General features: G+C 32.7%; 1 protein-coding gene across 3 annotated transcripts in view; it reads left to right on the forward strand.

Annotated features, from left to right (window-relative positions):
• The window catches only part of Zdhhc21 (zDHHC palmitoyltransferase 21), a 62,343-nt gene extending 54,783 nt beyond the window's left edge, over positions 1-7,560 (forward strand). For all 3 annotated transcript variants that reach the window (XM_074051832.1, XM_074051834.1, XM_074051833.1), the window contains 2 exons: positions 1,687-1,730; positions 2,279-7,560. In XM_074051832.1, the coding sequence (XP_073907933.1) occupies positions 1,687-1,730; positions 2,279-2,411 (177 nt within the window). In that variant the 3' untranslated portion in view covers positions 2,412-7,560. The remainder of the gene's footprint in view (positions 1-1,686; positions 1,731-2,278) is intronic.
• The last annotated feature ends 4,759 nt before the right edge of the window (positions 7,561-12,319 follow it).

Consider the following 12,319-nt stretch of genomic DNA (forward strand, 5'->3'; position numbering starts at 1 on the left):
GTGTATATGATTGTTTTTGTGTATATGTTTATCATTTGGATTTATCTTCCAACATATGAGAGAAAACATGGGGACTCTGTCTTTCTAAACCTAGCTTATTTAATTTAACATGATTTCTCCAATTCCATTTACCTTCAAACTACATAGTTTCATTCTTCCTTATGGCTGAGTAATGCTCCATTGTGTGTGTGTGTGTGTGTGTGTGTGTATATATGTATATGTATATATAGATTATTTGCACCTCTTCCTTTGAAAATTCCCTGTTCAATAAAGAAATGTGCCCATTTCTTTATTGAGTTGTTGGTTCTTTGGGGTTGAGGGTTTTTTTTTTTTTAGCTCTGTATAGATTTTGGATATTGGTCCCTTATCAGATGTATAGCTGGCAAAGATTTTCACCCATTCTGTGGGCTGTCTCTTGAGTCTAGTGACTGTTTCCTTTGCTGTGCAAAAGCTCTTTAGTTTGATGCAGTCCAATTTGCTCATCTTTTCTCTTATTTTGCTGAGCCTTTGGAGTTCTATTTAGGAAGTCATTGCCTATGCCTATATGTTCCAGTGTAGTTTTACTATTTCCTGTAGTCATAATTTCTTTAGAAATCCTTGGAATTTCTGTAAATGAAACTGTTATTTGTTATTGATTTCTAGTTATCTTAGCCACAGATTTTTTTTCCCTTATGGAGGCCAACTGGTCATTCAGTTACTCATATATGAGAATTTAGGATCATGACCTATTCATGTAACAGCTCTAAAGAGTTTTTTTTTTAAGTAATGGTGCTGTTCATTAGCATTGGAAAATTTGTGTAGTCAAATAAGTTATTGGGATTTGAGTTGCATCCACTAGCATGAATAGTTCTGTTTAATAATTGCACAGTCTATTGTCTATATGTGAGCAAGATATTAAAGGGAAAAGAGAAAAACTTACCTAACATTTTTGTGTATTTGAAAGAATGTATTTTTTTGTACTTCTTTAAAGTATGTTTAAAGTATAATTTTTTTATCTAAAAACAAGATTATGCAATTTGTGTGTTGATTATGTGGCCATTACTTGTAACTGTTTCTCAATCTTATGATAGGCCGTCTGTTAACATAGTTTAAATTAGCATTTGTAGAAGCTATCTTCTTTGTATTGTTGTTTAGAGCCTCATTAAAAAACATGCAATAAGAAATTGTGTTGTTAAGATTGATTTTTCTGTTAAAAAAGAAATAGTTTTTAACCAAAGAATACTAATCTGCTGACTTTACTTTTCAGAGCAATAGATGTTGTAATATAGCAGATTCATAGTTTGCCTTGCTGAATTTTGCTGTTCAGATATCTAAAACCAAGAGCCTTCTTTGACTCTGTAGTTTTCTGTTTATTACTTTTTATTTTTATTTTTAATGCATATTTGCTGACAGTTGAGTTAGAAATAAATACTAGACTTTAAAAAGAATTATCAAGAAAGCAAGTGTATATTTAAATGAAGCGATACACATTTTTTGCAAGTGCTTGAACAGTTTTTCTGGCATAGTGTAATGTTGATTCTGTTTTTCCAAGGGAACTCAAGCAATGTATATAAATAACTTAAAATTCTTAGATACATAAACTTTTAAAATCTTCAGATTGTTGTCTGAATAGTATTAAAAACATCAAAAATAAGTATAAATATTTGATGAATTCATTACATCTGAGATTTTTTTTATTTTTAATAGGATACAACATCTATTGAAAAGATGTCAAACTGTTGTGAAGAAATGTAAGTATAAAAGTGAGGTGTGTGGTATTCTTATTTAAAAACTTGGAACAACTAGCCCTGTTTGAGAACTGTGTGCATATAGTGGAAAGATAATGCAATGACAGCTTTTTCCTGGTGCCTTGCCTGAGGCCTGAGCTAGACAATCATACCCCAGTCTTATAGTGGGGGTCTTCTAGCCATGATAGGTTTTAAACAAAATAAGTACTGATCATTCTTTTTCCCTGCCTCACGAAAGTAAGTTAAATTATTTGCTCTGAAAGTACATCAAAAGAGATTTGCTACTGTGTTGTTGACACACATTCTGTGAATCCCGAGATTCTCCTCTGCTTCAAAAGTTACCCTAGGTTGATTGACGACACAGATACAATATCTGCTATCCAGAGTTAAAACTCAGCTGCATGCCACAGTGAAAGAAAAGCTGTATTTGTGATGCTGGGACACAATTCATCAGAGTCCAGTAATGGATCCCCAGCCAACCTGTATTGTTTTAGCTGACTGAAGTGCACCATGGGAGTGCTGTCTTTCACTAATAATGCTGTCTTCTGTAGATCGAGGCCTCGAAAGCCATGGCAGCAGACCTTCTCAGAAGTTTTTGGCACTCGTTGGAAGATCCTGTGGTTCATTCCTTTCAGGCAGAGGCAACCACTGCGAGTTCCCTACCACTTTGCCAATCATGTCTAAACAGATGGATGGTGGGCACAGATGGGTCCTCCATGCTGGAAATGCGTTACAGGTTTATGATAATAGAACTATGACAGTCTTCAAGTCAATTAAAATCCACCCACCAATCTTAGGCATCATAATGTGCCCCAGGCTTTATTTTAATAGTGATCTTGATCCTGTTGTGGGACTAATACAAGATCTATATTTAAGTTTTAAAGCATGTTTACTTTCAAATTAGCTTTCCACTGGGATTTCTTTAAGTGCTTTTGTTATTGAACTTAAAAGGCAATGGTTGGAATGAAATAATTGTACATAAATTTCTTTTAGTACTGACAGTGTTATAGATTTTAATTTATGGGAAATTTCAGATGTTTATTTAAAATGTTTACTTTTAAGCAGTACTAACCAAATCTGAAATTAATTCTTCAGGTTTTACAAAACTTGATATACCTTCTTAAATGTAAATTTTCTTTTTCAAGTAGAAGTTAAAATACTTAATGCTTTTTTTGTATGTGCTGCAAGATTTTTAAAAGTGCAGCAGAGGCGTGAACAACAACAAAGGGCAATGTTTTCTTAGGAGTAGCTTTCTAATGTTTTCTCCTTTTTCTCTTCACTAAAACCACAATAAAAATACCACTGAAGTGAACCATCATCTACCTACCTTATTGTGAAGGAAAGATTGATTTTTTTCCACATTAATTTTCCCTTTACTGTTGTAATTATTAATTGCTATTAGAATATCTGCTCCCAAGAGAAATTTGTGACTAGTGGGCATGTATTCCTGTTTTACCATAAGATTTTAATGAGCAAAGAAGGGTAGAAGATTTGCAATAATTTCAGTTACTTTTTCTAGTGCGGTTATATTAGAATGCATATGTTTTTAAAATGCTAGTATTACTAGATAATATATAATGTACAGTATAAAGAAGAATATTGTGGTTTTAAAAAAATATATACTTCTTACTTTTATTTATCTACTAGTAGATCTAAATATACACTGCAGGTTTATTTGTAATAGAAACTGGCTAACTGATATTGAAGTTTTATTTATAAGAAGTTACTGGTAAAAGTAAATCACTAATGTTTATGTACCAATAGTTACCCAAACTGAAGTTAATTTCCATTGGCCAACTCTAATTTGCATTGCTCTAGAGAATTTTTATTAGAAGCTATGTTAGGAAATGACCTTAAAATAAGAAAATATTCTGATCTATATTTATCATAAACCTTATGCAAATTTAAACTGCTAACAGTGATGGTCTCTTGGGAAGTATAGAACAGTTTCATGAAAAGACACTTAGTGTGCTTTGAAAAAATTCAGCTTTTAATTTTTTCCATCAGTATACTGCAAACCCTTATATGTTTTTATGTACTTGCAGTCTTTCCTCTGAAAAGAATATTGAATGAATCCACTATTCTTGGAACATACGTGTAGTTTTCTTTTAGTTAGTGTTGGAAATAAGGAATTATACCTGGGAAATAGTGAACTAGATTGTTACCATTGGCACCAGTTAGCTATACCATGGCTAGTTTTTTCAGAAACTATAACTATCTTTTCAAATATTTTAAAATAATAGAACAAGCTGTTCTCAGAAATATTGATACCATGTTTTTCATGTCCTAATTATATTTTATTACTTTTAGAAGTAGCAGATGAAAGTATTTATTGGTGCTAAGACACATAGTAAATTTGATCCAAGAAAGATATTTATAAAGCTTAATGAAACACAAAATTAGTATATTTGTGTAATGCAGAGGAGTTGGATTTTGTGCAAGCCAACTGACCAAATTTGACTAATGATAGAATTGTTAAAAGGAAGGTGTTTTTTAAAAAAAATATTCATCTGTATCTATACATACATATGTGGGTAGATATAGGCTGAACACCTCGTGTTGTGTATAGTCCCTTCATATAAGAACCTTGAGAAAACAGCAGAGCCAAGATGAAGACCCCACAAAGAACTTTCTTGACATATTATACTTCCTGTAGTAGCAGCAGCTATGCTGAAAGGTAATGATGGAGCTTTTATTTCCCATTCTGAAGACTTGTGTTTTTGGTTTTCACCACTTCTAGGGCACATTCTCTTCCCTTCTTTCTCTTTATACTCTCTGTCCTGATCCCTCTTGTATCCATTTCCTCTTAAGTTATTGGTCTACAAACTAATACACTTATTTTGTTTGAATTAAGAGATGCTACTTAACAATGTAGTTACGTAAGAATTTATATTGAAATATGTCTCTATATACTTACTCTGTAACTTTCAGTGTTTTCAAGTTAATACACCTAACCCTACTATGGGATTTGTAATTGTTGTTACTCTGCTAGAGAGAAGCCAATAGGCAGTGTCCTAAGAAAACTCTGGTGTTCTTTCTGCGCCCTCTTTTGGCTAATTGTTGTAATTATACTGGCTCTAGAGGCTTACTGCCCCATAAGTCAATTGTGTAGCCGAATTCTGAACGTGTCAGAGGTACACACTTAGGAATAGTGTGTATGCAAAAGTGTAAACTTTGTGAAATTTAATGTTACTGTTTGTGATGTTACTTCTAGTTCATAAGAATGGGCAACTATTTTTGCTTCATTTATGTATATCCTTAGAATATTTTTATTATCAGTCACAGATTTAGATCAGGATAAACTAAGCTAGTTCATGTATTTTTACTTTAAACCTTATTTTGGCAAATTGATTCTTTAGAATTAGAAAAACTATTATTTTTAAATTACCAGTTGATTACAAAACCCAGAAATTTATTGTAATTAACCTATGTTAAAGAGTATTTTTCATTACTTTTAAATCTAAACTTTGGAATGACTTTGTTCCTTTTATCTTTTCTTGCCCTAAAACAATAATAGATAAGTTAATCTTCCTATACTTTTCTTTGTTCTGTTTTAAGTATCCTTGACTTGTACTTGTAGCTTCAGTAGCCAGTTGGTTATATATTTTGCTTTTTTTTTTTTGGTGATGGTACTGGGGTTTTGAACTCAGGGTCTCACACTTGCTAAGCAGGCTCTCTACCATTTGAACCACTCCACCATCCCATTGTTATATATTTTGAATAGCTAAAGATGTTTAGCATTAGAAAGTAATTGTGGGCAGTGAGATTACTGGTGTCATCTGTATGTCAAGAATGGAGTATTTATAAACTTTCCATTTAATTTTAACAAAATACATGTTAAGTGATGTTTTTACATTATTGAAGTCATTATTGGGTTTCTGAAGATGAAATGTTTGTACCAAGATACATTTATACTTTCTGAACAATCAGTCACTTTCTATAGACAAAAATGTTTTTGGGTTCCATAGAGGCTCAAGATTATAGGCAAAGATGGACCAAGTTCAGAATCCGACAAACAGTAGGCATTCAGTTAAAGAGCTGTTGGTACTTTGTAACCCAGACTTAAAGTTTAAAAGTGCTAAGTTAGCTGATATTGCATTATATTAAAAATATGATTTTCTTAAGAGATTTATGAGAAATACTTGTGGTTAACATAAAAGATAGCCATTTAAAATCATAGTTAACATACTAACCTCTTTTTCAGAAGAAAGCCTGATTTATTTTTAATAGTGATGAAGTAGGGTCTGGGTGGTGTGGTTCAGTGGTAAAGCACATGCTAGGTCCAGCGTTCAATCCCCAGCATGAGAAAATAAATGAAGTAGCAAACATAAGCATACATGAAGTTCAGTATAACAGTTGAGTTGAAACTTGTGTCAGAATGCATATCAGTGCCTTTTTACTGATGCATAGAGGTGTTTTTCTTTAAGGATGATGTTTAATTCTAACTATTCTTAATCAGACTTTCAAATTACTTCCATATAAGTAATCTGTTAGAAATATGTTAATTCTAAATGCTAATCATGAAAGCTTAAGTTAGGATAGCACTTCAACCAAGAAGTGCAAGCTAGTTTAGATTATAGCCACACAATTTTCTGTGTGCTAAACCATGGAGCAGTGTGAGTATTCTTACATATATTCTATACAAATCACAATATGCCTAACTGTGGCTTAATATGACATTAATATTTACTAACAGAGGCACTCAGTTCTCTGATTGCTATTGTGATTCGTGTATTACATAGATTACCTAGCTCAAGTTTACTAAACTATAGTTACTTCATTAAGTTTTAACGTTACCTCTGATATACATAGATATGTCTAGAATTTACTACAAACCTAAGTAGTGTACAAATAGATACACATATTAGATTTTCATCCAAACTCTAATACTGTTGCTTTTTAAAATGTAAGTATTGGCAAAATGTGCTTAGTAAGTCATGTACATTTAGTGTGTTCTACTTGCTGGTATTATTAACCATGCAGTTAACTAAAAAATGAATATATTATTTAATGCCAACATTTGTTGCCTTCTATTGTAGGAATCATCCTCTGAATTTATCTATGAATCTGAAATTTCAGTATGCTTTATTTTTAGTCATTCTCAATTGAATTCTAGAATATGCTGCTGTAGAATATGAGAAAGTATTAGAACCTACTTGCTTGAAGTATTTTGAATAAATATTGTTATTCACTATTTCAGTCAATATGTAGCATTTCTGATAACCTTTGGGGTAGTGATGGTTTAACTTCAGGAAAATGACTTTTCTCACACTTCTTTCATTATCATTTAGCAGTTTTTAACAGCAAGATTCACTACATTTTTGTCTGTTCAAATGTTGCTGTGTTGAGACACAAATAACAGTGACATTTAAAATCCTTGTCACTGGTATTACTGATTTTTCATTATATTTTTTTTACTACTTGATATCCTTTTCTCCTTGTCCATCATAAAGGATAGGTACAAATGAGTAGTGAGTAGCCAAAAGTTGGATAAGGAGAGTAGGGAAGTTTGGAAGATGGAAAAACGGCTAATTGGAACATGAATAATCGGTATCTCAGTCCGAGAGTTGACTGGAGAAAGTTGCTGTGATCTTAGGGGATCTCCTTGCTGTAGTCATTGTAGTGTCATCTCTTGTTCATACCGTTTCACTTAAGAGTTGTTTGTGCATGGGAGCATTTAGTTCAAGTTATTTAATCTGAGTTTATTTTGTTCTTCAGCTTGTCAAATGCCTTTAAGAAATTATTTTTAATTTTAAACAACTAATTGTGTAGTATATGTTAATATGCAGTATTAAAAATAATAGGGGAGAGATAATGAATAAGGTGCCCAAAGTTTGGGGGAAAAAATGGGAGCTTTTCTAGGTGTCATTATGGCAAAGAAAGGGTACTAAGTGTTACAGAAGATTTTTGTCACCAGAAGAAAATCAACAATTTGAATAAAAAAGGTAGTTTACACTTTAACATTTGGGATCTGTTGGAGTTTTGATACCTTTAAGGTCTCCATTTCTACTGGCATTTGAAATCCTTGTCACATGTAAATGTAGTGCTTACCACCGATGTTGGGCACTCTGATCTTTTTGGTATTGATAGCTTTATATATAAACAAAGATGTCCTGACAAAAGGCACAGCAACAAATGGTGTGTTTCTTTTTGTGGCTTTGCTTGCCTGTTTGACTTAATACAGGGTATAATTATTTGTGGGCTGTTAATGCAAGGGAAAGGTTGTCTGCAAACTGCAAGCTCTGTATTCTTGCCAGTGTGTATATGGGTGATACTTTAACCCACTGGTGCCTGACCTTAGTGTTTCACCACCTCAACAACTGAAACATCCTGGTGCTTGATTGAGTGACATTTTTAATTCCTGTACCAAAGAGTTCACTTTCTTTTTGGTTAACTGAGAGTTTTCTTCTCATGTCTTCGTCTTTTTAAAGTAGAAGTGAATGGTACTAAGAACAGCTTTATTACCTGATCTTTACTTTTTGCAGCTGTTGCCTCTTTTTCATCAGTTTTAAATGTCTCTTATTTGAACTTAAAAAAAAATTCTGTCAGGTTAGTATGGATTTTAATTTTGCATTTTAATATAGCTTGGCTACTTTAAAAGGTAGCTTAATAGACTGAAGTATCAAAAGAACATCTAAGCACTTTTCACAGTTTTTGTTTATATTTCTGCAGCAACAAATAAAAAAATAAGAGCTCTACTTTTATTTCTGTAAATGAACTGTATAGCTTATTGGCACTTTTAATGAATGCTGAAACAAAATGTAAAAATGAAGGGTTAATAATGGGTCCGGTTTGCTTACAAATCAGGAATTCAGCATCTTTCTGTATGTACAATCCTTAGTGGCTTTAAATAACATTGCTTTTGTCTAGTTTGAAAATAAAGATAAATTTAAAGAACACTTACATACTTTCCCAATAGGAAATATAAGTATACATTGATTCAAGCAAAACTGCTAGTAGAAAATTGAATTTACCAAAAAAGTCTGGATATAATTACTCATTTCACATGAAAATTCATGGTAAAATTATTGTTAAACCTAATTTTGCTTAGTGATTTGTTTTACAAAAGTGGAAGAACACATCTTTAAATGTACTGGTAATTATCCGATTGTCATACTTCTGTGTACACTATTTTGGTTCCCTATTTCTTCTGCCTTAATCCTAAAAGCCACTCATTTAGTGTGTGAAAACTGCAGCTGCAGTGGTTAATCATTCTGGCAAGAAGGTAACAGTGTGTATGTATTGGAAAAGTAGACAATCACTTTTGAAAATGTCTTGCATTATCAGCAAAAATCAACCTCTCCCTGAATGTAGATACAATATATGGTTTTGCAGTGAATTCTGAATGGAAAAAAAGAATCAGGTCTGAAACTTATGTGAGACGTGACTTGAGATCATTTGAGGGATATGTAGGAATCTAGGTGAACATGTTACAGATGAAAGCAAAATTTGTTTGATAGAAAGATAGAATGGAGCAACATATGTCTCTAATCTGCCATCAGTACACCCTGAGTTATGTTGCCACTGTATGGGTTCTGAGTAATTTTGCTCATGTAGCCATCATTTAAATTAATGTAGCTGAAAACAGTTATTTTTCCAAGTTAAGGGCAGAAGAGGATTCACTACTGCCCCTCTCTCACAGAGGGAATACTAAAAAGTAAAAAACAAAAAAAAGTACTTTAGCATAGGTAGAAAAAAGCAAGTAACAATATAATAAGAAAGATTTCTACCATAGAGATTTTCAGATGGGTGAGTTTGAAGTCTGACACAGGAGGACAAAGGTAGGCTCTCGGGAGGACAGAGCATTTGTAGATCATGGTACAGGAGCACAATTATATCCCTGGAATTAGTTTTTTGAAAAATCTGTCAAGTTGATTAAATAGACAAAAATCTGCATTATTTTAAGGCTTATAAAATTTTGTATCATTCCCAAATTCTGTTTAGCATTATATCCCTAAAGTAACATTTTTCTTGTATTTTAATAATGGTATGTTCCAAGTGCCATATGAAAGATCCTGTTTATAAAGTTGGCAGGCATTTTTTTTCATTTAGTGCATAAAATTTGTAAATCTGGTGGCTGTTTTCCTGCATTGTCTACTATTTTTCCTTTGCCTGTTCCCCTCGGAGAATTTAAAGAAAATCTTCACTAATACTTCTAGTGTTAATGGTAAGAAGGAAAGCAATAGTTGAGAGACTTAAGAATAGATTGAGGAGAAGGAGGAAATGGGTGAAAGAGTTAGGTGGAAACTGTGGATCTGAGATACACCTTCCTGTTTAAATGAAAAGTCTGCACTGGTTCTTAAAATGAAAAGAAACCATGTCTTTACCTTAAGAACAATGTTGTCATTAATTTATTTTAGTGATTTGGTTATTTTATTCATGTAATATTTTATTTTCTTTGCAGTTTGTTTTTAATTTAAATTGTGGAATTTTTACTTCTCTTGAAATGTATTATGTACTGTATTTTTAGAAATCTTATTTTTAAATAAATATTTTTTAAAAACATAGGACTGTTTCTCCTCTTATTTCCTTATTTATTAAAATCAATCCAAATTCTAGCTTTCAGCACTCACAATATGATAAACATTTTTTAATACAATTTGGATGAGCAGTCATAATCAGTGGCTTTGGACTATCTACCATAGCCATAAACGTCATTAAGTATTCAGGAAGAGCTAGGGTACACATTGGGGTTGAAATTGACAAAGTAGTATTCCTAGTTAGACATACTTAGCTTTGAGATCACCAGATGGCTAGATTCAGTCACCCATTTTATTTCATATTTATTGTACCAAACACTATTTTATTGCACTTTTTTTCTTTGACAAATGGTCAATCTACAATAAAATGGGAGTAAAGCTTATATCTAGACACTTTTAAATCTAGTGATGTTGGGTTTTTATTTAAAACCTTTGCTCTTATAACAATTTAATGGCTTTGTGAACAAATTTCCTAAGCTTCAAGTAACTGCTTTACTGTTAAAGTCACAAAGGAAAAATGTATATTAGCGAGTATGAATTGAACAAAAACAGCAGTAGGTCACTATCTCTGATGGTGAAGGAGTAGAAACTGCCCCGAGGCTGAAAGGCAGGCTTGACTTTATTTTTTTAAATTCTTAAATTTATATTGACAAAAAAAGTATTTCTGGTAAATATTCTGGATTAGTAGATAAAAGATTTACAATAAAGCTATAAATGTTACTGCTTTTGGTAAATCAAAGCAAATCATTGCCTTCTGATAAATTTTTAAGGATTGCAAAACTTCAACCTTGTTTCCTTTGTAGTTTACTTTGTTCTGATTCTAAGTAGCAATTACAATAATGCTTTCTTGGGGCGGGGGTTATGGGGCTGAACTCAGGGCTTCTCACTTGTGAAGTAGGTGCTTTAACACTTGAACCATGCCTCCAGTCCCTTTTGCTCTATTTTGGAGATGGGGCTCTCAAAAACTATTTGCCCAGGCTGGCCTCAAACCTCAGTCATCCTAATCTCAACCTCCCAAGTAACTAGGATTGCAAACGTGAGCCACCAGAACCTGCACCCAGCAATAATTGTGCTTGTTTCGTTCAAGAGTGATATGTTTGATACATTGTAAGAACTTTTGAAATGCCACAATGTACCCCCACTCAGCACAACAAAAAAAGTTTGTAGCAATTCTCAACCATTTTGGTCTCAGAATTCCTTTGTATTCATAAAAGTTGTTGTAGGCCTCAAAGTATTTTTTCAGATATTTATCAGTATTTACTGTATTCGAAATTATTAGAAATTAAAACAAAAATTTAGATGCTTCTTAAACATAAACTCATTACGTGTTAACAGTCCATTTTAATTTAGAGACCATTGATTTTGTTTCTACAAAGCTCTTTCATATCCTTCATAGAAGGAACTTAATTTTCATATTGCTTCATCATTTAATTGCTTGCATTGTTATTGTGGCTGAAGTATCTGGAGAAATCTGGTTTGCTAAGATAATGTAGTTGGAAAGGGAGGAGTATTTTGCTAGTCTTTTCAAGTAACTGTGTATTACTAATACACTAGTACATTACTAGTACTGTACACAAACTCAACAAGTAATTTTTTTTTTTTTTGTGGTGCTGGGGATTGAACCTAGAGCCTTGTACATGCTAGGCAAGCGTTCTACCACTGTACCACTGAGCTATATCCCCAGCCCAAGTGATGGTTTCTTAAAGTGTAGTTGCAATGTGGAATGAGAAACAACACCAAGAAGCTTTTCATATTCATATTAAAATCCATCGGTCTCTTTTCACTTTGGAAAGTTCTCTTCATATAAAAAAAGTCGTTGATAATCACTACTGATTATGTTGGAAAAGTCAGTACTGTATTCGAAAACTGTTAAGCTCATCTGACATTTTTTTTTCAGTTCTGAATTTCAGTACAAAACTTAAATGTTCACCTTGACAGTTATACCGTCATTGGTTTTCCTTGAAATAACAGGTGCTCTTCACTCATTCTTGAGCCAAAAACTATAGTTTGTCATTCATTCTTTCAAGTCACGATGGTGTTCAGTGGCTAGTTCAGCTTGCAACTCAGACTGTAACAGATTCCCCAGATATGAGCAATCTTACTTTGGAATTT

The sequence above is a fragment of the Castor canadensis genome, chromosome 13 (genome assembly GCF_047511655.1).
Source record: "Castor canadensis chromosome 13, mCasCan1.hap1v2, whole genome shotgun sequence".
Lineage (NCBI taxonomy): Eukaryota > Metazoa > Chordata > Mammalia > Rodentia > Castoridae > Castor > Castor canadensis.